The 25,686-nt window shown below is 46.8% G+C and overlaps 1 protein-coding gene across 1 annotated transcript; it reads left to right on the top strand.

Moving 5' to 3' along the window:
* The first annotated feature begins 1,665 nt into the window (after positions 1–1,665).
* On the top strand, positions 1,666–25,334 carry FLCN (folliculin). The gene is made up of 12 exons (XM_080981077.1): positions 1,666–1,820; positions 3,053–3,323; positions 5,945–6,091; positions 8,049–8,270; positions 12,319–12,479; positions 13,058–13,149; positions 15,153–15,343; positions 17,357–17,470; positions 17,884–18,007; positions 20,992–21,123; positions 22,642–22,747; positions 23,351–25,334. Exons 2-12 carry the CDS (start codon positions 3,075–3,077, stop codon positions 23,550–23,552), a joined length of 1,740 nt encoding a protein of 579 aa, XP_080837203.1. The 5' UTR covers positions 1,666–1,820; positions 3,053–3,074; the 3' UTR covers positions 23,553–25,334.
* The last annotated feature ends 352 nt before the right edge of the window (positions 25,335–25,686 follow it).

Genomic DNA, 25,686 nt, shown 5'->3' with positions numbered 1-25,686 from the left:
GATGTCCCACAAGGCAGCGGGTACAGATTCTTCCTTGCGGTTTACTCCCAAAGCCTTTCTCACAAATGAGTGTAGCCATAAGGCACTGGAGGTTTAGGACCAAAGCAGGGCCGTCTTACCCATAAGCGCTAGGGGTGCGGGGCACCGGGCTCTCAGGCGCGCCAGGCTGAGAGTCTGGGGCCCGAGAGTTGAGTCCCGTCGGTCGGAGCACCGCGGTGGGCTCTTCTGCTGCGGGCGGCTCTGCGCCATGAGTTCAGGGGCGACTAAGCCAGCGAGATGCTGAGGCGGCCGGCTGGTTCTGCCCTCCTGCATGCCTGGGACTGGGCAACCGGGGAGGGGGTGCTGAGTGCATCTTTGCACCCCAGCGCCGCATATGCTTAAGACAGCCCTGGACCAGAGTTTGCCATCTCCCAGATGGGCTACCTTCCCAGGTGGATGAGCCCCACCTGCCCCTCACTTCCCTCTACGTCTTACGTAAAAACCGCCTTCTTGACCGTTGGACCCAATGTTGCTCTTGTACACTCAATCTACCAGAGCCTGTCTTTGCATGCAGGACATGTGAGGGTTTGAGACCTGTCAGCTTACCTGTATCTGATATTAACCTGATGCTTTTGTTTCTCAAAAGCCAACATTTGCTCTCAGGCTCCCAGTCACTGTTTGCTTAGGAGAAACAAGGTACGAGATCTGGGAGCAGCTTGGGCCACTTCCCTTTGTTCCTTCCCTGTAATAGTAGGATACCAGGGTTGGGGAGCCTCAATTGCAGAGGTCAAATGTGGCCTCCAAATCTCTCCACCTGGCCCCCAGAACCCTTCTGCAGGCTGCATCCCCGTTTCGCAGCCCGGGTGATTTTGTCTATCTGGAAAACACGGGATTCTGTGAGGTCTAAGGGAACCCCAGGCAGCTGAATTGTGGACCAACTGTCTTCAAGGGCAGCCCCACGAGGAGAGCACTGCAGTAATCCAGCCTGGAAGTCACCAAGGCATGGAGCTCAATTTATTTTATCTATTTTATTTTTTTAATTTCTATGCCGCTTCATATTTTAAAGAAAAATCTCAAAGCGGTTTACAGCATATTAAATCAATAAAACATAAATAAAACAATTGCACTAAAGGCACAGCACTTTTTCCAATCTGCTTTCAGAAAACATCTGGCCTTTTCAGGTGACTCTGTTGTTCTGCGTTGCTTCTGTCACATGACTGTCACAGGACTCTCTGGCTCGCAACATCTCCCTAAGGGCATGGGGGGGAGCAGAAAGAAGAGCCCGTGACTGAGAGGCACTTGCTCTGATCGCCTTCCCTATTCCCAGTAGATTTTCAACCTTCCTGCCTCCATTCTCTTCCTGAGACGGTACGAATCCCAGATTTGTATTGCGGAAATATTACTGCGCAAACCCCCCCCTTTCATAGATAGACCCGCCCATTCTCTCCAGGCTGGAGTAGGCGAGGGCGAGATCATTTTCCTATTCTAGGGGGTATCAGTGACGATTAGGAGGAGAATGCCTGGAGGCTAACATGCGAGGTTCTGGAACTGAGTTTTTTTGTAGCTGTTCTTTCGACTCTCCCCTCTGTTACCCTTGTTCTCCGCGGGACCTTGAAGGTGACTAGAGCTCGCTTGCCTCCCCCTTAGAGAGTGGGCCTAATGGTACGTCCCGCCCAGTCAGTGTCAGGCGTTTCGGGCAGGACCAGAAGTCTGGACAGCTGCGCATGCGCATAGAAGGTTGGCGGAAGCAAGGTTTAGAATGTTGTCCCTAGACCCGCGATAGGAGCCGACCTCACTCAGGACTAGGAGCTTGGTTTTGCACTTGCGGAGGGAACAAAGGGGTAAGGGCTTGGGGGAATGCTTGGGAATGCCAGAGCATGGCTAGGGATGGTGGGTTGGGGGTGTTTCTTTGGATGCGTGTTGAGCTCAAGTTTCCTGCAGAGAGAAGGAGCGAGCATGTTTAGAACTCAAGGCAAGCAGCATGGGGAGTCCCCACTCCAGAATCTATGCATTTTAAAAACTTCCCTGTCCTGCACTTTTGACTAGACTCGCTTGCATTGGCTTATTATGCTGGTAGAAGCTAACAAGCAACCAGAAATGATATTCAAACAGGTCGCAGCTCAAACTCAAAATATTCAAACAGATCTGCTCCTGCCTAGCTGCCCAAGGGGAGGAAACACACGAAGGAGGGTTGGGAAGAGCTAATGGGTGAGAAGATGGAGGAGCTTTTACAGACCCCAGACAGGGAAGGGCAAGTCTTGGGGGAAGACTTGCTGGATTGTCAGCTAAGAGGTGCCTGGTGCTATAGCTAGCTAGCTATAATGCTCTTTGACTGCAGTTTTTAGATTACCTATTTAAGCAAGGCGGTTTCATTTTGTACTGGGAGGCAGTGTTGCGTAGGAGTTGCAGGGTTGGGCAAGGACTGGGGAGATGAGGGTTCAAGTAACTTACAGCTGACCTTAGGACCAGCTCCGGTGTTCCAGCCTACTTCACAGGGTTGTTGTGAAGAGGAAATGGAGGTGGGGGAATCATGTACAGTGGTGCCTTCGGTTACATACGCTTTAGGTTACATACGCTTCAGGTTACACACTCCACTAAGCCAGAAATAGTGCTTCAGGTTAAGAACTTTGCTTGAGGATAAGAACAGAAATCGGGCTTTGGCAGCGCAGCAGCAGCAGGAGGCCCCATTAGCTAAAGTGGTGCTTCAGGTTAAGAACAGTTTCAGGTTAAGAACGGACCTCCGGAACGAATTAAGTACTTAACCCGAGGTACCACTGTATACCATCTTGATATAAATTTATGTGAGTTCACCCCACTCCACTATCAAGGAGCTTTGTCTGTCATGTTTTCATGTTGGCAGCTGCCTTATTCCTTGTAGAAAGGTGGAATATAAATATTAGAAATAATATATTAAATATAGGGCATACTAGGGGAGGGTTTGCCAGTTTTTCAGGGAACAGAGTGCGAAAAATGCTGCTCTTTGCTCCTCCAGAAATGCGAGTGGGTTCTTTTTTGAGGCACAGGTTCTGGAAAGGCTGTGTTCGAGACCTGCGCCTCTCTCTTGATTCTCCAGGGACTCCTGCCGGGGAGCCGCAATGAACGCCATCGTTGTGCTTTGTCACTTTTGCGAGTTGCACGGGCCTCGCACCCTCTTTTGCACGGAGGTCTTGCACTCGCCTCTTCCGCAAGGGGCGGGCAGCGGAGACAGTCCCGGGCAGAGCGAGCAGGCAGAAGAGGAGGAAGGAGGCATTCAGATGAGCAGCAGGATCCGGTCCCACAGCCCGGCGGAAGGTGCCAGCGCAGACTCCAGCAGCCCAGGACCCAAGAAGTCTGACATGTGCGAGGCGAGTAGATTTGAGACCGTGAGCTGCTCTTGCACCAGAATGGAAGTGTCAATATCTTGCCTGTCAGTGGAAGACTCTGTGTCTTCACCTTCAAGCACTGTGGAAATTACTCCCGTGCAAATACTTGGAGGATTTGTTGCTTTGTTGTTGTTTAGTCGTTTAGTTGTGTCCGACTCTTCGTGACCCCATGGACCAGAGCATGCCAGGCACTCCTGTCTTCCACTGCCTCCCGCAGTTTGGTCAAACTCATGCTGGTAGCTTCGAGAACACTATCCAGCCATCTTGTCCTCTGTCGTCCCCTTCTCCTTGTGCCCTCCATCTTTCCCATCATCAGGGTCTTTTCCAGGGAGTCTTCTCTTCTCATGAGGTGGCCAAAGTCTTGGAGCCTCAGCTTCAGGATCTGTCTTTCCAGTGAGCACTCAGGGCTGATTTCCTTCAGAATGGAGAGGTTTGATCTTCTTGCAGTCCATGGGACTCTCAAGAGTCTCCTCCAGCACCATAATTCAAAAGCATCCATTCTTCGGCGATCAGCCTTCTTTATAGTCCAGCTCTCACTTCCATACATCACTACTGGGAAAACCATAGCTTTTAATATACGGACCTTTGTGCAAATCCTTGGAGGATTTGTTGCTATTATTTATTAAATTTATTGGTCATTCTTTAACCATAGTAACTCAAAAGTGACTCAGAATGGAGAAACAAGCAAACTCATATTTTGAAACCAGCATTGAAAAACAAAAGCAAAAGACAATTCTGCTTTTAAAAAGCTGGATTATAATAGGGTTGTCATAATAATAGCTTTTATTTTGCAAAATCTGCCCCCCCCAAGTTTTTTTTACCTATTTTTTAGGAAAATCACCAAAAAATCAACACTTCCGATATGGGCTGCCATATGCCCGGATATTTTTGCCATTTTCTGAAAATTCCACCAGGACGCCATTTTCGACGGATGAATCCTGGCTGTGTCTGAGAAATTCCGGATGTATGGCAGCCCTAGATTATAACATCCCACCCACCATAGATAATTGAAAGCTAAAGGCCTGGTGGAAAATAAATGTTTCTGCTTGATGCCTAAAGATATGCAGTGATGGTGCCAGGAGAGCCTCCCTGGGGAGAGCATTCCACAAGCAGGGAGCCACCACCAAAAAGGCCTGTTCTCGTGTTTTTACCCTCCAGACCTCCTAAGAAGGGGGCACGTGGAAAAGGGCCTCAGATGATGATTGCAGGGTCTGGGTCGGTTCATATGAGGAGAGATGGTCCTTGCAGTATTGGGGTCCTGAGCCGCATAAGGCTTTATAGGTGAAAAAGCAACACTTTGAATTGGACCCGGAAACTAATTTGCACCCCATGATAAATCCTTTGTGACACAAACGGATTTCTCATGTCCTTATCGTGTCTAGATTAGGAGTGGGGACCTTCCTCAGGTGAAGGGCCGCATTCTCTCACAAATGACTTTCTGGGGGCCACTTGCAAGGCAAAAGTGGATGGAGCTTTGTCCTTGACTCTTGCCTTATGAATGGTGTGCTATATTCCAGCCACGTAAAAGTTGAGAGGTTTCTTCCTCCACTTCTCTAACCAGGCAAAGGTAAAGCTAAAGGGACCTCTGACTGTAAGGTCCAGTCGCGGATGACTCTGGGGTTGCGGCGCTCATCTCGCTTTATTGGCCGAGGGAGCCGGAGTTTGGCCACAGACAGCTTCTGGGTCAGGTGGCCAGCATGACTAAGCCGCTTCTGGCGAACCAGGGCAGCGCACGGAAATGCCGTTTACCTTCCCACTGGAGCAGTACCTATTGATTTACTTGCACTTTGACGTGCTTTCAAACTGCTAAGTTGGCAAGAGCTGGGACCGAGCAACGGGAGCTCACCCCGCCGCGGGGATTCGAACCACGACCTTCTGATCAGCAAGCCCTAGGGTTTAGACCACAGTGCCACCCACGTCCCTCTAACCAGGCAAGCAAGACCTATTATCACAGCTCAAGGTTCTTGGGCTCCTTTAATGGGCTGCAGCTATTATGGGAAACCATCCAAGAGGCTCCTCACCACCCCTTATCCAAAGAAGGAAGTACATTTCCCCGTGGTGTTCCTACAGTGTCAGTCTTCAGGGCCTCCTCCCCCGTGGCAGTAGATAAGCAGAACAAAGGAAAAGGAGTCTTCTTACCAGTTAGAAACTTTAATAATCACAGCGAGAGAACAAAGAACACATCTCCTAGAATGGCGGTGCTCCCAATTAAGGATCACACCCCCTTAATCTACGTCACTCCTACATCTTGTAATCTGAGCTCGTACCCTCTGTGCTTTCTGTTTTACCACTTTCTGAGTTCTCCGTGACTTTGGAGAAGGGGGTGTGAATGCTGCCCAGAGACACTGAATCTGTTAACCCTTTCTCTTCCAGTGTCTCTTCTCCTAGCTGTTTCCCATCCAGTATATCCCAGCTACTGCCTTCTGATCTGTGTCCCTCTGCAAGCCGCTGTTCCAAATCTATACTGTCCTCATGATCCTGGGAATACTCAGGATCTGGATCCGGAGCAGGGGGAGGGGAAGGCGCCCACCATTCCTCCTCAGTGCATCCCTTCTCAGCATGATCCCTGACATACACTAACTCCGGCTTCTTTCCGCCACCAGGGGTGCCGCTCTCTGCCTGCAGGGCACCCGGGCTACGTCAGCCATGACAAAGAGACCTCCATCAAATACGTCAGCCACCAGCACCCAAACCACCCGCAGCTCTTCAGCATCGTGCGCCAGGCCTGCGTCCGCAGCCTCAGCTGTGAGGTGAGCCACATACCATGCAAATAATTGCCAGAAGCATCCTCTGGCTTAACATTCGTGCATTATGTGTATTTTAATGAACCAAACAGAATGGAAGATTCTGAGTTATGAGAGTGTTTATGAACTTGAAGAGTGTTTAGCTTTTTTTAAAAAAAGTTGCTATTTTGTTAAGTTGTTAATATTGTTTTACAGATTATAAATGCCGTATTGATTTGTTAATCGTATAATACGACTTTTGTTGTAATGGTGTAAACATATTTTATTTTTCAGTTGCTGTTTTATAGATGGTAATTGTCGGATTGGTGATTTGTTCATTATTTTATATGATTTATGCTGTATTTGTGATGTTCTATTCTGGTTTGGACGTGGGTGGCGCTGTGGGTTAAGCCACTGAGCCTAGGATTTGCCGATCAGAAGGTCGGTGGTTTGAATCCCCGTGATGGGGTGAACTCCCGTTGCTCGGTCCCTGCTCCTGCCAACCTAGCAGTTCGAAAGCTCGTCAAAGTGCAAGTAGATAAATAGGTACCACTCTGGCAGGAAGATAAACGGTGTTTCCGTGCGCTGCTCTGGTTCGCCAGAAGCGGCTTAGTCATGCTGGCCACATGACCCAGAAGCTGTACGCCGGCTCCCTCAGCCAATAAAGCGAGATGAGCGCCGCAACCCCAGAGTTGGTCACGACTGGACCCAGTGGTCAGGGGTCCCTTTAACTTTTTTTATTCTGGTTTACCATGTTGTTATTTATTGTTTGCAAACCGCTTTGGGATTCATTTGAATGAAAGTGGCCTAGAAATACGATGAATCAAATCAAATCTCCCTCGCTGACTATTTGGGGAAGTGATTGGTGGTTGATCACCTGCATGCTTCATGAATAAATATCTTATTTTATCTGTCCTAAGCCTTCTTTGGGTGTTCTCAAGTGCTAGTGTTAGGAGGGAGGGAGGGAAAAAATTATGCATCTAGTTTCTCCTTGCCATGTATAATTTTAAAAACTTTTATCATGTCGCCTCTTATTTGCCTTTTCTCTGAACTGAAAAGTCCCAAACGCTGCAAGCTCTCTCCCCCACGAACTTGCCTGGTCCTCTTGCACTGGTTGGTAGCCATCACTGTCTCCTGTGGCAGGTAGTTCCACAGATGAACCGCACCGCATAAACAAGTACCGTATTGGCCCAAATATAAGCCGCACCCGCAAGTAAGCCGCACCTTTAAAATTCGGCAGCTTGGGGGAGGCTTGGGAGCCATGGACGGGATGGGCGCCGTTGTCCCACACTCCCGGGCTGTTCTCGGGGGGGGGGGGGCGGAAGCTGCCACACTTTAACTTTTCACGATAGGAATTTGGGGGGAAAGAAATAGAAAGGAATATAAGCTCTTTTTATATGCAATAACAGCAGCAAGAATATTACTGGCCCAAAAATGGAAGCAAGAAGAATTACCGACGATTGAAGAATGGAGGATGAAGTTAATGGACTATGCAGAATTAGATAAACTAACTGGAAGGATTTGAAACCGGAGGGACCAGAAATTCACGGAAGACTGGAGTAAATTTACGGACTATTTGAAAAGTATTTGTGAAGATCAGACGACGTTTGTAGGTTAGCAAGAAGTTTTGTGAGGAGTATTATTGGAAGTATTGCAAAAATGGAGAAGGGGAAGGATGATTTGTTAAGAGATGTAAAGGCAATATAAAGTTAAGAAATGCATAAGAAGTGGTTAAAACGGTGGATCATCAGAGGTGCTGATGGAAGTCTAAAAAGATTGTATAAGTGATAAGTTTTGTGGTACATTTTATAATTTATATGTTAAAATCAATAATTATTTTTTTTTTTTTAAAAAGGAATTTGGGGGGAAAGTGCGGCTTATATTCGGGTCAAAACGGTACTTCCTCGTATGTATCCAGAACCTTCCACCGCTCAGCTCCATTGCATGTCGGCGGGTTCTAGTGTTAGTTTGCTCTCGTTGCCAGGTCTGCCCGGGACGCGAAGGCCCCATCTTCTTTGGCGACGAGCAGCACGGCTTCGTCTTCAGCCACACCTTCTTCATCAAAGACAGCTTGGCGCGCGGCTTCCAGCGCTGGTATAGCGTCATTGCCATCATGATGGACCGCATCTACCTCATAAACTCCTGGCCTTTCCTGCTGGGCAAAGTCAGAGGCATCATCGACGAGCTTCAGGGCAAAGCGCTCAAGGTGGGAGCAAGCTTGGGGGTCGCTGCTGTTTCTCCCAAATATTTTTCATTGAACTTTTAAAATACCATTTTTTTTAAATCTGAAAAAAGGTTCCAAAACATTTATCGTCATATACAAAACCCTTTCCCCCCAACATCACTTCCTTGTCTTCCCACCCCTACATTCCTGGTGTTTGTTTTAATAATAATAATAATAATAATAATTTGATTTTTTTATACCCTGCCCATCTGGCTGGGTTTCCCCAGCCACTCTGGGCGGCTTACATCATATATGCAAACATCATTTTTATTAGCTGTTTTACAATGCACGTGTTTTTATTATCTAAACTTCACTATCAATGGTTCTTTCTGTAATCCACTGCTAATATTATTTATTTAAGATTTTCCTTATTTACAAAAGTGTGTGCAATGTCTGTCTCTCTCTCTCATATTTTTTTTTCCATTTAACATTTTTACAAATCATTTTCATGTGTTGAGACATTAGGAAGAAAAGGGGGAAAGAGGTGGAGGGGAGAAGATGGGTGGGGGTGGGTGGCGATGTTTCTATTTTACTTACTATATGTAGGGTTTGGTGTCAGCATTTCTTGCGCAGGTTCTTTGCTGTTCACTTGTGCTCCTTTGGTGGTGAGAGAGGTTGGGGTTGGCCTAGGGTGTGGCTGTGGTGGTCTTTGTTTTCGTGTGTGAGTGGGGTGGGTGGGTGTTTTGGATCAGGTTAGCCCATATTGATTTGTATGCTGTTGGTGGGCTTTTGTCATTATCTTGTTGGGCTTTGTGTGTGATAAAGGGGAGCCATACGGGGGGGTGAAGGTGTCTTCTTCTATTTGTCCCTGTGCCAGTTTCAGTTTATTGGTTAATTTTTCTAGTAAGGCTGGTTCCCATACTATTTGGTACCTTTGGTCCATGCTTACTCCTGACAGGTCTCTCCAGTGTCTGGCTATGATGTTTTTGGTTGCTGGGAGTAGGTGGGTTATGAGTTCTTTGTGGTGTAAGTGGGCATTATTGTCTTGGAAGATGTTTAGTAAGGCCAATTCTGGGGTGGTTTCTAATACAGTGGTGCCCCGCAAGACGAATGCCTCGCAAGATGAAAAACTCGCTAGACGAAAGGGTTTTGCATTTTTTTAGTCGTTCCGCAAGACGAATTTCCCTATGGGCTTGCTTCACAAGACGAAACGTCTTGCGAGTTCTTGCAAGTTTGTTTCCTTTTTCTTAAAGCCGCTAAGCCGTTAATAGCCGCTAAGCCGCTAAGCCGCTAATAGCCGTGCTTCGCAAGACGAAAAAACCGCAAGACGAAGAGACTCGCGGAACAGATTGATTTCGTCTTGCGAGGCACCACTGTACTTGCTTGGTTATTTTACTTATTTCTTGTATGGTTGTTGTCCAGAATAGTTGGATTTTGGGGCACTTCCACTGCATGTGGAGGTATGTGCCTCACTGTTAATATTTTAAATCTTGCCCGCAACTTCATGTATGGGTGATACTTTGAGAGGTAATCCATCAATAGGCTCCATCAATTGAATATTAATAAGGAGAAGCAGGTTGCTGAAGAGAGAAATGGAAGAAAAATTAGTTTCAAAAAAGTTGTCATGATTGCCGAAAAAGGGAGTCATAGCATCATGGAATTGTAGAATTATCTACAGTAGAGCCCAATGGTCATCTAGTCCAACCCCCTGCAATGCAGGAATCTCAGCTAAAGCATCCAGGACAGATGACCATCCAACCTCTGCCTTAAAACCTCCAAGGAAGGAGAGTCCACCACTTCCTGAGGGAGACAGTTCCACTGTTGAACAGCTATTACTGTCAGAAGGTTATTCCTGATGTTTAGCTGGACTCTCCTTTCTTGTAACTTGAAGCCACTGATTCGAGTCCTGCCCTCCAGAGTAGGAGAAAACAAGCTTGTTCCCTCTTTCGTGTGACAGCCCTTGAGATATTTGAAGATGGCTGTCCTATCTGCTCTCGGTCTCCTATTTTCCAGGCTAAACAGACCCAGCTCCTTCAACTGTTCCTCATAAGGCTAGGTATAGCATATAGCGATACTGAGGGCCTTTTTGGTGCTGGCTCCCAGACTTTGGAACTCCCTCCCTAAAGAGATTTGACTATGTTTCCAAGCTCAGTTCAAAGTGTTGGTGCTGACCTTTAAAGCCCTAAACGGCCTCAGCCCAGTAGACCTGAAGTCTCCACCCCCATTGTTCAGCCAGGACAATGAGGTCCAGCTCAGGGCCTTCTGGCGGTTCCCTCACTGCAAGAAGCCAAGTTACAGGGAACCAGGCAGAGGGCCTTCTCGGTGGTGGCGCCCGCCCTATGGAACGCCCTCCCATCAGATATCAAAGAGATAAACTACCTGACATTTAGAAGACATCTGAAGGCAGCCCTGTTCAGGGAAGTTTTTAATGTGTGACATTTTAATGTATTTTTAATCTTTTTGGAAGCCGCCCAGAGTGGCTGGGGAGACCCAGCCAGATGGGTGGGGTACAAATAATAAATTATTATTATTATTATTATTATTATTATTTGTCCTTCGAAGACTTTCTCATTTCAACGGGCTTTGGGGAACTGACTGCTTTTAGTGAAAGGGCTGGCTGGTGCCATTCTGTTTTCATTGCAGTTATCTCTATGCATCCAACAGGTATTCATAGAATTGTAGAGTTTGAAGGGGCCACAAGAGTCATCCAGTCCAACCCCCTGCAATGTAGGAATCTTTCGCCCAGCGTGAGGCTCAAACCCACAACCCTGAGACTCATACTCTACTTTTATATGTACAGTGGTGCCCCGCAAGACGAATGCCTCGCAAGACGGAAAACCCGCTAGACGAAAGGGTTTTCCGTTTTGGAGGTGCTTCGCAAAACGAATTTCCTATGTGCTTGCTTCGCAAGACGAAAATGTCTTGCGAGTTCCTGCGGGGTTTTTTCCTTTCCCCCCCTTTTTCCCAAGCCGCTAAACCGCTTATCAGCTGATGGCTAAGCCGCTTAACAGCTGATGCTAAGCCGCTTATCAACTGATCTTTAAGCCGCTTAACAGCTGATGCTAAGCCGCTTATCAGCTGATCGTTAAGCCACTTATCAGCTGATCCACTAAGCCCGCTAAGCCGCTAATACTGTAGCACTAATCCGCTAATGGGCTTGCTTCGCAAGACGAAAAAACCCGCAAGACGAAGAGACTTGCGGAACGGATTCTTTTCGTCTTGTGAGGCACCACTGTAGTTTTCATTTTGTTAATGTTTAATTTTTTTTGTTAATTATGGTGGTCTTCCCCCCTCCCCTATGCATTTAGGTGTTCCTAAAAGCCGCCTCAGGTTCCCAGCAGGGAAAAAAGTGGGGTATAAATAAATTTTAAAAATTAAAACAATCATACTCAGGTTGAGTCAATAATAAAAGAGACCAAGAGGGAAAGGATGCGTTGTCTGGAATTACAAAAGGGTTCAGTGCTACCTTAAAAGCCAAGGTTCGAGGACAGAAATCTGGCTGAGTCTGGAATAACCTTGTGAAGTGAAAGGATAAGAAAGAGGGATTTATATCTGGATGCTAGGATAGAGATGATAAGGAAAACAGGAAGACACAATGAGAGGTAAAGGAGGTGCTGTGGGATTGGTGGAAGTCAATGTTTGTTTTTCTTTTTAGGGTTTATATTATTAACTTGTAAGATATGGATTTGGGTTCCTTTTGTTTGTTTGAATGTCGGTTTTTGTGCTTTGTGTATTGTTATTTTTTGATATTTTTCGTGTTGTTGTGTGGAAAAGACTAATAAAATTTATAAAAAAACAAAACAAAAGGGTTCAGTGCATTTTCATTCTCTATTTTTAAATATATTTTTTTATTAGTTTTCCAAATTATTACAAATCCGTCCAAATTACTTTAATATAATTTAATATAATTTATTCAAATCAGGTTTCCCACTCTGTTGCAAACATATGCCCGTTTCTTCCTCCTATTGCCACATCTTCTCTTCTTTAATTTCCATTCCCTCCATTACTAAGTTGTTGTCCAGTTTTACAGCAAGCCATAATTTCCTCCTCACAGGCAGTGCATCTTCATTCTCGCTCGTCTGTCCTGCAGGTCTTTGAAGCTGAGCAGTACGGATGCCCCCAGCGGGCGCAGCGCATGAACACGGCCTTTACGCCTTTCCTGCACCAGCGGAACGGAAACGCCGCTCGTTCCCTCACCTCTCTGACGAACGACGAGAACCTGTGGGCCTGCCTCCACACGTCCTTTGCTTGGTAACCCACTTTGTGTGTCTCTCAAGTACAGTGACGGATTTACGTATAAGCTAAACAAACTATAGCTTAGGGCCCCACTTTCTTGGGGCCCCCAAAACATTTAAAGGAAAAAAAACTGGATGTGCATTTCCAAAATATAAGATAAAAATATAAGATAAGATAAAAAGACCTACATACAGCAACAGTGTTTTGTGTTGTGTAGGCTCCTATGATGTAAGTCATGGGCCCCACCTGCTAGCTTGCTCCCTCAAATATCACTGGTTTGCTCCTTTCTAAGCCACCACCGAGAAGACCCTCTGCCTGGTTCCCTGTAACCTCATTTCTTGCAGGGAGGGAACAGCCAGAAGGCCCTCGGCGCTGGACCTCAGTGTCCGGGCTGAACGATGGGATGGAGACGCTCCTTCAGGTATACTGGGCCGAGGCCGGTTAGGGCTTTAAAGGTCAGCACCAACATCAACACCAACTAGACATTTGTCGGAAGGACTTGAAACCGTTGCCCGCCCGCAGCTGATACATAGAGGTGCCATTTTTGCTGTGCCATCTTTACTTAAATCCGGGGTCCTTTCTCGCTTCCTCAGGCTCCTGAAGGCATGCGGCAGCAGACTGACAGAGAAGCTTCTGGAAGGTGCACCCACAGAGGATACTCTTGTTCAGATGGAGAAATTGGCTGGTAAGGCTTGCGGCTGCTTGAGTTGGAAAAAGTGTTGGGTGGAGTAGTGGTTTGTCATGCAGTTCTACTCAACATTGATCCAGAACAGAACCTCAACGTACAGTTAGCGGAGTAAAAACTTAAAACACATTGCAGGATTCCCCCAAAATAGACCAGAGGCAATTGTATTTCATCCAGCAGAGCTTTTGCTTGGTACTGAAGACACCTGAGCAGTAATGGTCACAAATCCAATACAATCAAGACTGGCACTGTCCATAAGAAGTCCAGTTGCAGCAGACTTAACTTGAACTTACAATAACTTATAATAAGTCTAAACCTTACTTAACACTATATACAGAACACCACATCAGAAGGAAGAGAGACAGAAAGCGTGAAACGCAGGCTCCTTCAGGCCTTTTATAGTCAGCATGACCTTGACAGAAAGAGATAACCAATTTAAGCTGGCTGTACTCAGCTTCTCTGAAGGAATAACCCAAACATCATGAACCTTTTGCTTGTTTCTTTCACACAGAAAAGCTTCCAGAACCCTCTTGAATTAATCAGAATAGGAAAGATCTCGACACATCAGATCAATACTCTTAAGAAATGCAAATTGACACCCCCATCCACCCCCCAAAAATTTTTGGGGGGAGGAACGAGTGCTGAGCTTGGACTAGGAAACTCCGGCCTCAAGTCTCTCTGCACAACTGTGTTGGCTCTTTACCTCTTACCTTGCGGGGTTTATATATTGATTTTACGTATATATTGGATGTACCGTATTTTTCCGTGTATAAGACTAGGTTTTTTTTTACCAAAAAAATAGGTTAGAAATTGTGGCTTGTCTTATGCACGGGTGGTGCTGTGGGGTGTTTTCTTAATTTGGAGTCCCCCAAAATAGGGGGCGTCTTATACATGGGGATGTCTTATACACGGAAAAATATGGTATATCTCACCTTTCCTTCTCTTGTCTCTCACTCTGATCATTCACACACACACACACACACACACACACACGCACTCTCACTAGTGCAGTAGGTGAGCTGAAAATAATGCCGATATATTTCGCATTTGGTAATCAATGCACCCTTGGGTTTCAGACAGTAGATGGGGAGACGAGTCTAAAAAGCCCGAGAGACACATTTTCACGGTCCTCTAGCGGTTACGAGGCTCATCTGTCAGAAGTAATGTTTTTAGCATTAACTCGATTTTCACGAAACTAGGCCCCCTGACGTATATTTTGCTCTAGGAGGCTTAGTTTGATCAGAATCGAGTGTATACGCTTCTAGAATGAACGCTAAATACATGACTTCTGGGAAATGAGCAGCCATAGCTGCTAGAGGGCCGGGAAAATTTGTATCCCAAGCTTTTTGGACTTGCCTACCCATGTACTAGGAACATGGGTGGCGCTGTGGTCTAAACCACTGAGCCTCTTGGGCTTGCCGATCAGAAGGTCAGTGGTTCGAATCCCCATGACGGGGTGAGCTCTCGTTGCTCGGTCCCTGCTCCTGCCAACCTAGCAGTTTGAAAGCACGTCAAAGTGCAAGGTACTGCTCCGGCGGGAAGTTAAACGGCGTTTCCGTGCGCTGCTCTGGTTTTTCCAGAAGTGGCTTAGTCATACTGGCCACATGACCCGGAAGCTGTACGCCGGCTCCCTCGGCCAATAAAGCGAGATGAGCGCCGCAACCCTAGAGTCGGTCACGACTGGACCTAATGGTCAGGGGTCCCTTTACCTTTTTACCCATGTACTATCTAATACCAAAGAGACACACTGGTTACCAAATGTGATTTCCTCCCCCACTCCAGTTCTCCTACCCCACTAGACCCCCATCTCTTTCTCTCACCCGTGTCTCTCTTCCTTCCCCAAACACCCTCACACGACTTTTGTTGTGTTTTCTTAGCACCAGCTTAGTACCACACTCGCTGCTTAATGCATGTATGCAAACAGCTCATATTCTCTTCAGAAGGAGCATGGAAATGGGATTTCCTTCCTTAAGGCCTTTCTCTCTTTCTCCTTTCTCCTGGAGATCTTGAGGAAGAATCAGAAGGCTGGGACAACTCTGAGGAGGAGGAAGGGAAAGCTCCAAGCCAGGGGGACGCTCAGGAATCCCGAGAGCTTGTCAAAAGCCCCACAGACTCCTCCCTCACCTTGGACTGCAGCAACTGGAATATGGCGCCCCGGAACCAGGGCTTCCGGTCCCTCCGGCACCTGAGACAGGTACAGGTGGGGTGCTGACCTGGGGCCAGCAGGAGCTTTTTAAAAAAAATTCATAGAATTATGAGGTTGGAAGGGACCCCAAGAGTCCAGTCCATCTGATCAGATGGAACTGTTTATGCCCGGATTCTGCTAGGCCAGAGATGGAAAGAAGGAATAATTCCGTCCAAGGAAGAGTGGCAGATAAAACTGATGAACTACAGTGGACGCTTGGGTTGTGAATGTGATCCATGCGCGATGCAGGTTCGCAACCCCCAGTGGCACGTCTGCGCATGCACGGGTTGCGATTCGGCGCTCCTGCGCATGCGCAAAGTACGGTTTCGCGCTTCTGCGCATGCGTGACCGCCGAAACCCGAAAGTAACCCATTCCGGTACTTCTGCGTTTTGACGGGTCCGTAACCCAAAAAAACACAACCTGAAGTGTCTGTAACCCAAGGTATGATGGCAAAACTTAACAGGAAGAATTAGAAAACCAGGAAGAGGCAAATTTTAATAAAGAACGGGGAAAGTTTATGATCTATTTGAAAAATTATTGTAAACAATGACATTCATTGGTAGGTTCGGCAGAAGATTGGAACCATGGATTGGCGAAGGATTTATCGTAATTGAGTCACGGAAGAGAAGCAGAGGGGAAATCGTTATATGAGGATCCCCACAAAGGGGGTGGGGAGGAAAGTCAAAGGGGATTTCATGTTTTTATTGTGTTTGTTTACTTTCCTTTTTCTTATTGTATGTCAAATTGAAAATGCAAAAATTAATTTTATATATAAAAAAGTGTCATCTAGTCCAACCCGCTGCAATTCAGGAATCTCAACTAAAGAATCCATAGCAGATGGCCATTCAAACTCTTCTTAAACACCTCCAAGGAAGGAGAATCCACCTCTCGAGGAAGTCCATTCCCCTGCCAAACAGTTCCTACCGTCATTCTTTCAGATGTTTAGCCGGAATCTCCTTCCTTGTAACCTCAAGCCACTGGTTCGAGTCCTGCCCTCCAGAGCAGGCAGAAACAAGGTTGCTCCCTCTTCCATGTGACAGCTCTTAACATATTTGAAGATGGCTATCCTATCTCCTCTCAGTCTCCTCTTTTCCAGGCTAAACATACCCAGCTCCTTCAACCGCTCCTCATCAGGCAATGTAGCTCCGCCCACTTTTGCCATTCCCCGCCCCCGCCCCTATAAATGCAGGGCGTTTAAAGATTCTGCCTATATTCTAAATTCATAACAACGGTAAGCCAAAGGGACAGTGTTTTCAGAACATAGGTGGCTGAGTTTGAAAACCGCAGTGGAAAGATGACTGGTTGAAGCATGGGTAGGCAAAGTAAGGCCCGGGGGCTGGATCCGGCCCAATCACCCTCTAAATCTGGTCCGCAGATGTTCCAGGAATCTGCGTGTTTTTCCATGAGTTGAATGTGTGCTTTTATTTAAAATGCATCTCTGGGTGACTTGTGGGGCATAGGAATTCATTCATCCCCCCCCCCAATATAGTCCGGCCCCCCATAAGGTCTGAGGGAAATGGACCGGCCCCCTGCTGAAAAAGTTTACTGACCCCTGTATGAAGCTTGAGAGGGTGCGTTAAAAGAATGGATGGTAATATTTACATCATTACATCCTGAAGGTCCCAGGCCACAGAGAGGATAGGCTGGCCTCAACTAGAGCCAGAGCTTTTTCGGCTGTGGCTCCAATCTGGTGGAACGCTCTGTCACAAGAGACTAGGGCCCTGAGGGACTTGACATCTTTCCACAGGGCCTGCAAGACAGGCCTTTGGCCAGGGCGCAGCCTGACTCCCTCCTTTGGCAATCTTCACAGAACTTTAGGCTAATGGATGCCATCAATTTGAGTTGAATTAATTTTATAATGAAATGATTTTAGAATGTTGTACTATTTTATTGTTGTTAGCCACCCTGAGCCCGGCTTCGGCTGGGGAAGGCGGGATATAAATAAAAATTTATTATTATTATTATTATTATTATTATTATTATTATTATCATCATCATCATTTCCCCCGCTTTAATTTTAGGTGCTGGGGCCCTCCGCTTTCCGCATGTTGGCATGGCATGTGCTCATGGGGAACCAGGTCATTTGGAAAGCGCGGGACGCAGACCTTGTCCAGTCCGCCTTCGACGTCCTTCGGGTAGGAACCTAAGAATCTGCCTTATCAAACCCTCAGTCCACCTGGATCAATATTGCCTGCACTGAAAGGCAGGGGCTCTGTGGGACTTCAGAAATTCCCAGTCCTGCAGGGAGATGTCAGGATTTGAACCCGGGACCTTCCGAATGCAGAGCAGGTGCTCTGCGACTGAGCTACCGCCCTTTCGCCAGAGCCGTGTCTGCTCTCAGTCACCCGGGCCCATGCATCTTGGGGGCGGAGAGGTGTCTGGCGGTGATTGGCAGGGCTGCCCTGATGTCACAGGAGGGGGCGGGGCAGGCAGAGAGCTCTTGTCCCCTTCCAGCCTGCTGCCGACTTGCCCTGGGCAGAGCTGCGGGTCGCGAGAGCAAAACCTGTGCCTGGGGCGAGTTCTCACCCTGCTGCCTTTCCGTTGCCAGACCATGCTGCCCATTGGCTGTGTTCGGATCATCCCCTACAGCGACAAATACGAGGAGGCTTATCGGTGCAACTTTCTGGGCCTCGCCCCCCACGTGCAAATCCCGCCCCACATTCTGTCATCTGGTAAGAGCACCTTAACCTCTTCCCTTTTTATTGGGTCGGCTTCCAGCACATACAGAAACGTCAAACATCAAAAACTTCCCAATACTGGGCTGCCTTCAGGTGGCTTCTAAAAGTTGTATACAGTGGACGCCTTGGGTTGCGAACGTGATCCGTGCGAGATGCACGTACGCAACCCGCAGCAGCGCGTCTGTGCACGCGCGGGTTGCGATTCGGCGCTTCTGCGCATGCGCAAAGAGCGATTTAGTGCTTCTGCGCCTGCGCAACCGCCGAAACCAGGACGTAACCCGTTCTGGTACTTCTGGGTTTCGGCGCATCCGTAACCCGAAAAACGCAACCTGAAGTGTCCGTAACCCAAGGTATGACTGTAGTTATTTATCTCCTTGACACCTGATGGGAGGGCGTTCCACTGCCTAGAAGGCCCCATGAGTTTCATGGTGGAGTGGGTGATTTGAACCCAGGTCTCCCAGGTCCTAGTTGGACACGCTAACCACTACATCACACTGCCTTTCTGAATCGTATGTGGCAGATCCTCACCCTCTTGCAGATCATTTCAACTTTGCTCAGCTTTTTAAAAATATCTATATAAAAAACTTCCTTGGCCCCGCGCTTTATCATTATCGCAGCTCGACTAAAACTCTCATCAGACTAATTGGGAATTGGGGGTGTTTGACTGGAACTAGAGATGGAGTGGCCGCCGAAAATACGTATCAGTTTCATCTGTGTTTTACTGATTTGTTCGCAAGCTGCCTTGGAGGTTAATGTGGGTGAAGGACAGTTGAGCCAACAAGAAAGAATAAAGCTCAGGTTGTAGTTCAGTGGTAGAACACATTCCTTGTAGGCAGAAGGTGGAGAGTGTCAGATCCTGGTGTCTCCAGTCAAAAGTACCAGCCAAGGGGGGAGGGCACATTTTGGGGCTTGTGGTCAGTTCCGGATTTACGTATAAGCCAAACAAGCTATAGCTTAGGGCCCCACTCTCTTAGGGGCTACAAAAAAATTTAAAGAGTGGGGACTGGATGTACATTTCCAAAATATAAGATAAAAAAACAAATAAAATAAAACCTACATACAGCAACAGTGTTTTGTGTTGTGTAGGCTCCTGTTATGCGCAAATGGCTTTAGATACCTATTAGGTCCATAAATTACCATATAGCATATATTCAACACAAAAAACCACAACAATTTGTTGTTGACAAAGGACAGCTGGACATATAAAGGGCCCCATTACCTTCAGTAGCTTAAAGATAAAGGTAAAGGTACCCCTGACCATTAGGTCCAGTTGTGACTGACTGTGGGGTTGTGGAGCTCATCTTGCTTTATTGGCCAGGGAGCCGGCGTACAGCTTCTGGGTCATGTGGCCAGCATGACTAAGCCGCTTCTGGCGAACCAGAGCAGTGCACAGAAACGCCATTTATCTTCCCGCCAGAGCGGTACCTATTTATCTACTTGCACTTTGACATGCTTTCAAACTGCTAGGTGGGCAGGAGCAGGTATTGGTAAAACCTATTTGGTGTTTCACAACTTTCTGACTAGTTGCAGGACCTTAGCCAGACGTAGCAGAGTACACGCAGAATCCACGGAAGCAATTGGCGACTTGGCTGCAGACAGGATAGACGAAGCAGGAACCAGGAACTTGTAGTTAGGTGTTTATTATATACAGTGGACTATTTACAAGAACAGAACACAGATCTTTTGCTAGCTCTCTCTGACACGACTCACAACTCCTACACTGACACAGAACTCTGAACACTGAACTAACACATTCCAGTTAGTAGGCCATTAATTATCACTCCCTTGAGAGAGCTTGACCAATCAGGGAGTTGTCTCCATGTCTCTGTTATCACCAGGCAGACTTACTCCTTTAGATTGCCTTCTGGCTGTCTGCCAAACCTTAATTGACTCTGTTTGAGTAGCTGCACATACACAGTTTCCCAACAGCAGGGACCGAGCAACGGGAGCTCACCCCGTCACGGGGTTCCAAACCGCCAACCTTCTGATCGGCAAGCCCTAGGCTCTGTGGTTTAACCCACAGCGCCACCTGCGTCCCAGCTTAGGGCCTCATCAAACTTAAATCCGGTCTTGCTTATGGTACACTTGCAATGTTGAGAGACCGCCATGGGCACTATTCTTCTTCAGTTGCTTCTTTGCTTTTCCAAAGGATCTGGGTAAAACGTGATCTGGTAGACTTAAAACAGATCCTCTTGAATTTGCATGTTTTTCATGTGGGATTCCCCCCCCAAAAAACTCCCATTGTATTAGATTTTCTTCAATGAATCACTCCAGTTGTTTTGTTTAAGACAGCTTTTTTTGGTCCCGACAACAGTAGCAGCTTAGGAACCGACAAAGGTGGAGTCCACAAGCCTGTAAGATACACAAGTATATAAAGGCACCCCCTTGTCTTAGCTTTACCCATGCGTAGAAATTAAGCCATGTTCTCCGAGGAAAAGCATGCGTGCGTGATCAGATCCCTGATTCAGCAGGAAGAATTCAGCGTCTGCTTTTGTCAGGCCGGTCAAGGCGGAGTTTTTTCCTGCACAAACGCTCTTGACAATAAACAGAGTCTCCTAACAATACCCTTCCACACACTATTCCCACATCTCTTCCTGTGTAGGCTGTCCAAAAATGTATACATCAATACGTTTGCTCGCTACCCCATCAGGATAAAGCTTACAATGGTAGATTTTATTTTACTTTATTTTCCTGCACAGTCTCTGGGCTGAATCCAGCGTTAGTCATTAGCATTCCTGTCCATTGATTTCAGTGGGTCTACTCTTGTGACTAATGTTGGACACGACATGCTGATGAGAGTAGCAGTCCAGAATCTGGAAGGCCCCTGGTTACCCATGCCTGCTCTAACCATTCTACTGCACTGTCTCTTGGTGTGGTAACTAATTATCCGGTGACTAATTTAGGGACGTGTCTCAAAGGCTGCACTGTGGTGAGTTACTGTTTGCAAAACTCTGGTGTGGTCTTTCTTTCCCTTTTAGAGTTCACCGTCCTTGTGGAAGTCCGCACGGCCACACGGTCGAGCCTCTATCCTGTCTTGTTTGACGATGAGCAGCCTCTCAGCAAATACGAATTTGTGGTCACAAGCGGGAGCCCCGTGGCAGCAGACAGAGGTAAGTAGCGTGCCATAACCAGAACAGAGTCCTTTGTGGTAGGCATGTTGAAACAACTGTCACCACGCTAAATCAGAGACGCCTACCATGTTGTTGTTTGTTTTAGGGGAGGGAGGGAGGAGGAGAGGAATTAGGTATGCAAAAAGAGAAGTCGTGTTTAATAATTATAATAATAATAATTTATTTATATCCCGCCCTCCCCAGCTGAAGCCGGGCTCAGAGCGGCTAACAACAGTAAAAGTAACACAGTTTACATAAAATCACGATCAATTAATTGAAATACATTCTAAAATCACTTCATTCTAAAATCAATTCAGAATCAAATTAATGGCAACCATTGGGCCAGAGTTCTATGAGGATTACCAAAGGAGGGGGTCAGACTGTGCCTTGGCTAAAGGCCTGGTGAAATAGCTCTGTCTTGCAGGCCCTGCGGAAAGATGTCAAGTTTGTGGCGTGAAATACTGTACTTTTCCGTGTATAAGATGCCCCCATGTATAAGACTCCAAATAGAGAAAATGGGAGGGGGGAGATTGCCCAGAGTTGTTGAGCTTTATTGGGGGGGGGGGGTTTGCCGAAAATCGCTCGCCCGCAGGAACACAGAAGCCAATCGCATACATATTGGCGATGCCACCAATCGTCGGCACGCTTGCTGAAAGCAAGCACCAATCGCCTGCCCAATTGCTGCAGAAGCCAATAGCCAGCAGACCTTGCAGCACCCACCAATCACCCGCAAAAACGGCATGGACAATATCCTGCTCGCGGCAGCCACCAATCGCACTTCTCCACTATCCGTGTATAAGATGACCCCAAGTTTTTAGCATAATATTTGAATAAAATAACCTAGTCTTAAACACGGGAAAATATGGTACCTGCATGGAAGTTTGGGGCAGCAGGAAAACTGCTAGCACATTTGCAAAGCTAAGTAGGGTCCGGTATGGTTTCAGATGGGATGGGGGACCGCATGTTGAGATTCCTGTACAGTGGTGCCCCGCAAGACGAATGCCTCGCAAGACGGAAAACCCGCTAGACGAAAGCGTTTTCCGTTTTTGAGTTGCTTCGCAGGACGAATTTCCCTATGGGCTTGCTTCGCAAGACGAAAATGTCTTGCGAGTCTTGAGATTTTTTTTTCGCCCCCCCCCCTTTTTCTAAGCCGCTAAGCCTTTAATAGCCTTTTAGCAGCTAATCCGCTAAGCTGATAAGCCTTTAATAGCCGCTAAACCGCTAATAGCGCTAATCTGTTAAGCCGCTAATAGGGTTGCTTCGCAAGACGAAAAAACCGCTAGACGAAGACACTCGCGGAACGGATTAATTTCGTCTTGCGAGGCACCACTGTATTGCAGAGGTTGGATTAATGACCCTTACAGTAAGACAATGCAAGCTATGGGGTTGTGCCAAAGGACAAGGTGGATTTTGAGGAGGTACCTGCGTGTGATAGAAATTTTGTAAGTACATATTTTTGCCCAATACTGCACTGCCTGCTTCCAGAGCACAGCCAAGTATTTTTCTTTTCGGTTCCAGTTGGTCCCACCATCTTGAACAAGATTGAAGCGGCCCTGACAAACCAGAACCTCTCTGTGGACGTGGTGGACCAATGTCTTGTCTGCCTTAAGGAGGAGTGGATGAAGTAAGTGTCCAGGGGCCTTGAGAAAAAGCTTGCTGGATGAGGCCAGAGCCCTGTCTTAAGCCCAGCACCTTGTTTTCTCAGTGGCCAGTCAAAGGCCTTTGGGAAGCCTGCAAGCAACAACTTGAATGCAACAGCATTTTCCCCTGCTTCTGATTCATGGCAATGACTGTTCAGAGGCTTTATCAAACCCTCATCTTAATAATAATAATAATAATAAATATTATTTATACCCTGCCCATTTGGCTGGGTTTCCCCAGCCACTCTGGGCAGCTTCCAACTTATATAAAAACAATTAAACATTAAAAATCTTCCAAGTACGGAGCTGCCTTCAGATGTTTAGAGACAGAATATTATACAGTGCTACCTCTGGTTGCAAATGGGAGCCATTCCAGAGGCCCGTTTGCAACATGAAAAGAGCGCGGGTTGCGATTTGCCGCTTCTGCGCATTCACGAGTGGCGAAACCCGGAAGTAACCCTTTCCAGTACCTCCGGGTCGTCGCAGCACGTAACCTAAAAGGACGTAACATGAGGTATGACTGTACGGCATTCCACTACGCGAAGTGTTGGCTGCGTATGAATTTTCTTTCCTTTTCCCCTCTGCAGCAAAGTGAAGGTCCTCTTCAAATTCACGAAAGTGGACAGCAGGCCGAAAGAAGACACCCAGAAGCTGCTGAGTATCTTGGGAGCGGCCGAAGAGGACAACGTGAAGCTGCTGAAATTCTGGATGACCGGCCTGAGCAAGACCTACAAGTCTCACCTGATGTCGACGGTCCGCAGCCCGACTTCTTCGGAGTCTCGAAACTAGGAAACTAGAACTCTTTCGGCTCTGCTGGAGGAAACCCTCGCTTGAGCCTTCAGCCTGGATGTTTTTACGTGCAGCAGAGCAGCCCGGCTGTTTCAGGATGCAAGGGGACACAGAATCTCATGGCGTATCTTCCACAGATCAGAGCGTGCTTCTGTGTGCTGGTTTGCAATAGGTTTGGAGCGCCTTATTCTTCCTCCTGATGGTGAAGCTTCTTTGGCAAGAAAGCTGTTACCTCTTGAAATTTGAGGACTGAGAGGGCTTCTGGACTTTCTCCTCTGTGACACCAGGCTAGAGGGGTGACGTGTTTTATTACCTGGTGAGGCAGGCTTCATCGACACCTTTCATAATCTGGTGACCACACATGGCAGCCTGAGAATTTGAATTAGTCTAGGGATGGGTTGAACTGGTATCTCAAATGCCCTGCAGCATCTAAGCAAAATTAAGTGGCTGCTATTTGATGCCCCTCCAAACTCACAGACAGGACTATTCCTGAGGGGGCACCTGTCGCAACGTCTGCATTTAGGAACCAGTTTGCAACCATCCTGTTCCCCCCATATTTGGAAGTTCTTCCTCCAGTAAGCAAGCCTGTATTGTGGGAAGTGACCTTTGATTCCCCAAACTCCCCATCTCAAGAATCATCCAAGAAAAGCCGTCCAGCAGGCTGAGACGCTGAAAAAGACATATTTGGCTGCTCTAATTTGAACGAATTTGTGGAGACCTCTTCTTCTCAGGCAGTGGGAGGACAGGAAGCCCTGTCACCCGCCCTGCTGGAGAGAACTGGGAAGGAAGACCACGCTCCCAAGTGAGGTGGTGCTATCCAATTTGCATATTGACCTGCCTAGCGGAGCAAGTGGGGAGGGGACAACCCTATTCCAGGATGCCCTCTTTCTTGCAGCAAAACAGAAGCTTACACTTAAAAATAAATGAAATCTTGCATCAAAAGGTCCTGTACTGTATTCTGGAGGAAGGCAACGTGAACTTGCATCCCTGTTATCCAGAGTTATGTTGCTGCCTTGCACTTTTAGCAAGATCTGACTCTTGCCTACTTACTAGGATTTATTTGCCAGTAGCAAATGGAAAGGAAGCAAAAGAATTGTTTTGCAAGTGCATTGCAGCTTTATATCCTGCATGGTTACATACCCAGATCCTCTTCCTAAACTACTTCCATGTGCAAGAGCTCATGCATTCGGTTGCAAAATGGGAGAATATTTCAAGGGTGCCATTAACTCTCTCCTGTTGGTTTCAGTGGGACTTGAAGGATTAATTTTGAATGGATTGTACCCAATTGTACCCAGCCTAGGAGGTAGTAGCTTTTGCTACTGCACAACCTATTTCTGGTGAAATGGAATTTGCAGAAATGGAAATAATTTCTTTTGATACGTGTTCAAGAACATAAACATTAGTTAGTTCCCCCCTCCCTTTCCCCATGAAGTTTTTATTTCTAATTGCATAACTAAGGTGATGGTGGGCAAACTCCACAAATCTCCTTTGCTGGGAAAGAAAACCTAAACTTAAAATATTTAATGTTTTATTTTAAAACCTCCCCGTGAAAAAAATAATAGGTGAGCCTGGGTTTGCGGTGTCTGATTTTAACATTTTTTATCTTGGCATATGCGGTTAACATATTTATACTAATCTACTCTACAGGAAGATTCCTCTAACAAAACTAGCTATTATTTCCATTTTGGAGATGTTAGCAGGTCCTTATTGATTTTTTGTTAATTATTTCAAAGCGTATGAAAAAATGTGAATCATTAAAAAAAAATGCTGTATTTTTTCCCCCTATGAGGAAAATGTGGATTTAATGTTTTGGGAAAAGGGGGGCTTTTCCAAGAGTGTGGTTTTTGCTGTTCAGCCCAGTAAAACGGTGCCTAATGGGCAAGTCACTGCCCATTTGAAGTAACATACCCTCAAATCAGCTATCTGCTTGTCGAATTGCTTAATATGTGGGAAGCTGGTTAAGAATTTGATCCCTCCTTACTCTAAAATGAAAGGGGGCTGGACTCTTAGTCATGGGCTTAGCCAGGATTTCTTGTTGGCGGGGGGTGGGGGGGGGAAGGCTCAGCAACTTTTGCTTTCCAAAAAAATTTCGTTGGTCCATCCAACAACAATGGGTAGATCACTGCCAGTTTTT

The sequence above is a fragment of the Podarcis pityusensis genome (genome assembly GCF_964106645.2).
Source record: "Podarcis pityusensis genome assembly, chromosome: 14".
NCBI lineage: Eukaryota > Metazoa > Chordata > Lepidosauria > Squamata > Lacertidae > Podarcis > Podarcis pityusensis.
Note: the sequence above shows the minus strand (reverse complement) of the source record. Positions and strands in the feature narration are given on the sequence as shown.

Excerpts from the sequence above, each read along its gene's own strand:
- FLCN (XM_080981077.1), top strand. The coding sequence starts at position 3,075 with ATGAACGCCATCGTTGTGCTTTGTCACTTTTGCGAGTTGCACGGGCCT. Across the intron at positions 8,271-12,318 it reads TTCAGGGCAAAGCGCTCAAG|GTCTTTGAAGCTGAGCAGTA; the intron begins GTGGGAGCAAGC and ends TCTGTCCTGCAG. Across the intron at positions 15,344-17,356 it reads CCCTCCGGCACCTGAGACAG|GTGCTGGGGCCCTCCGCTTT; the intron begins GTACAGGTGGGG and ends CTTTAATTTTAG.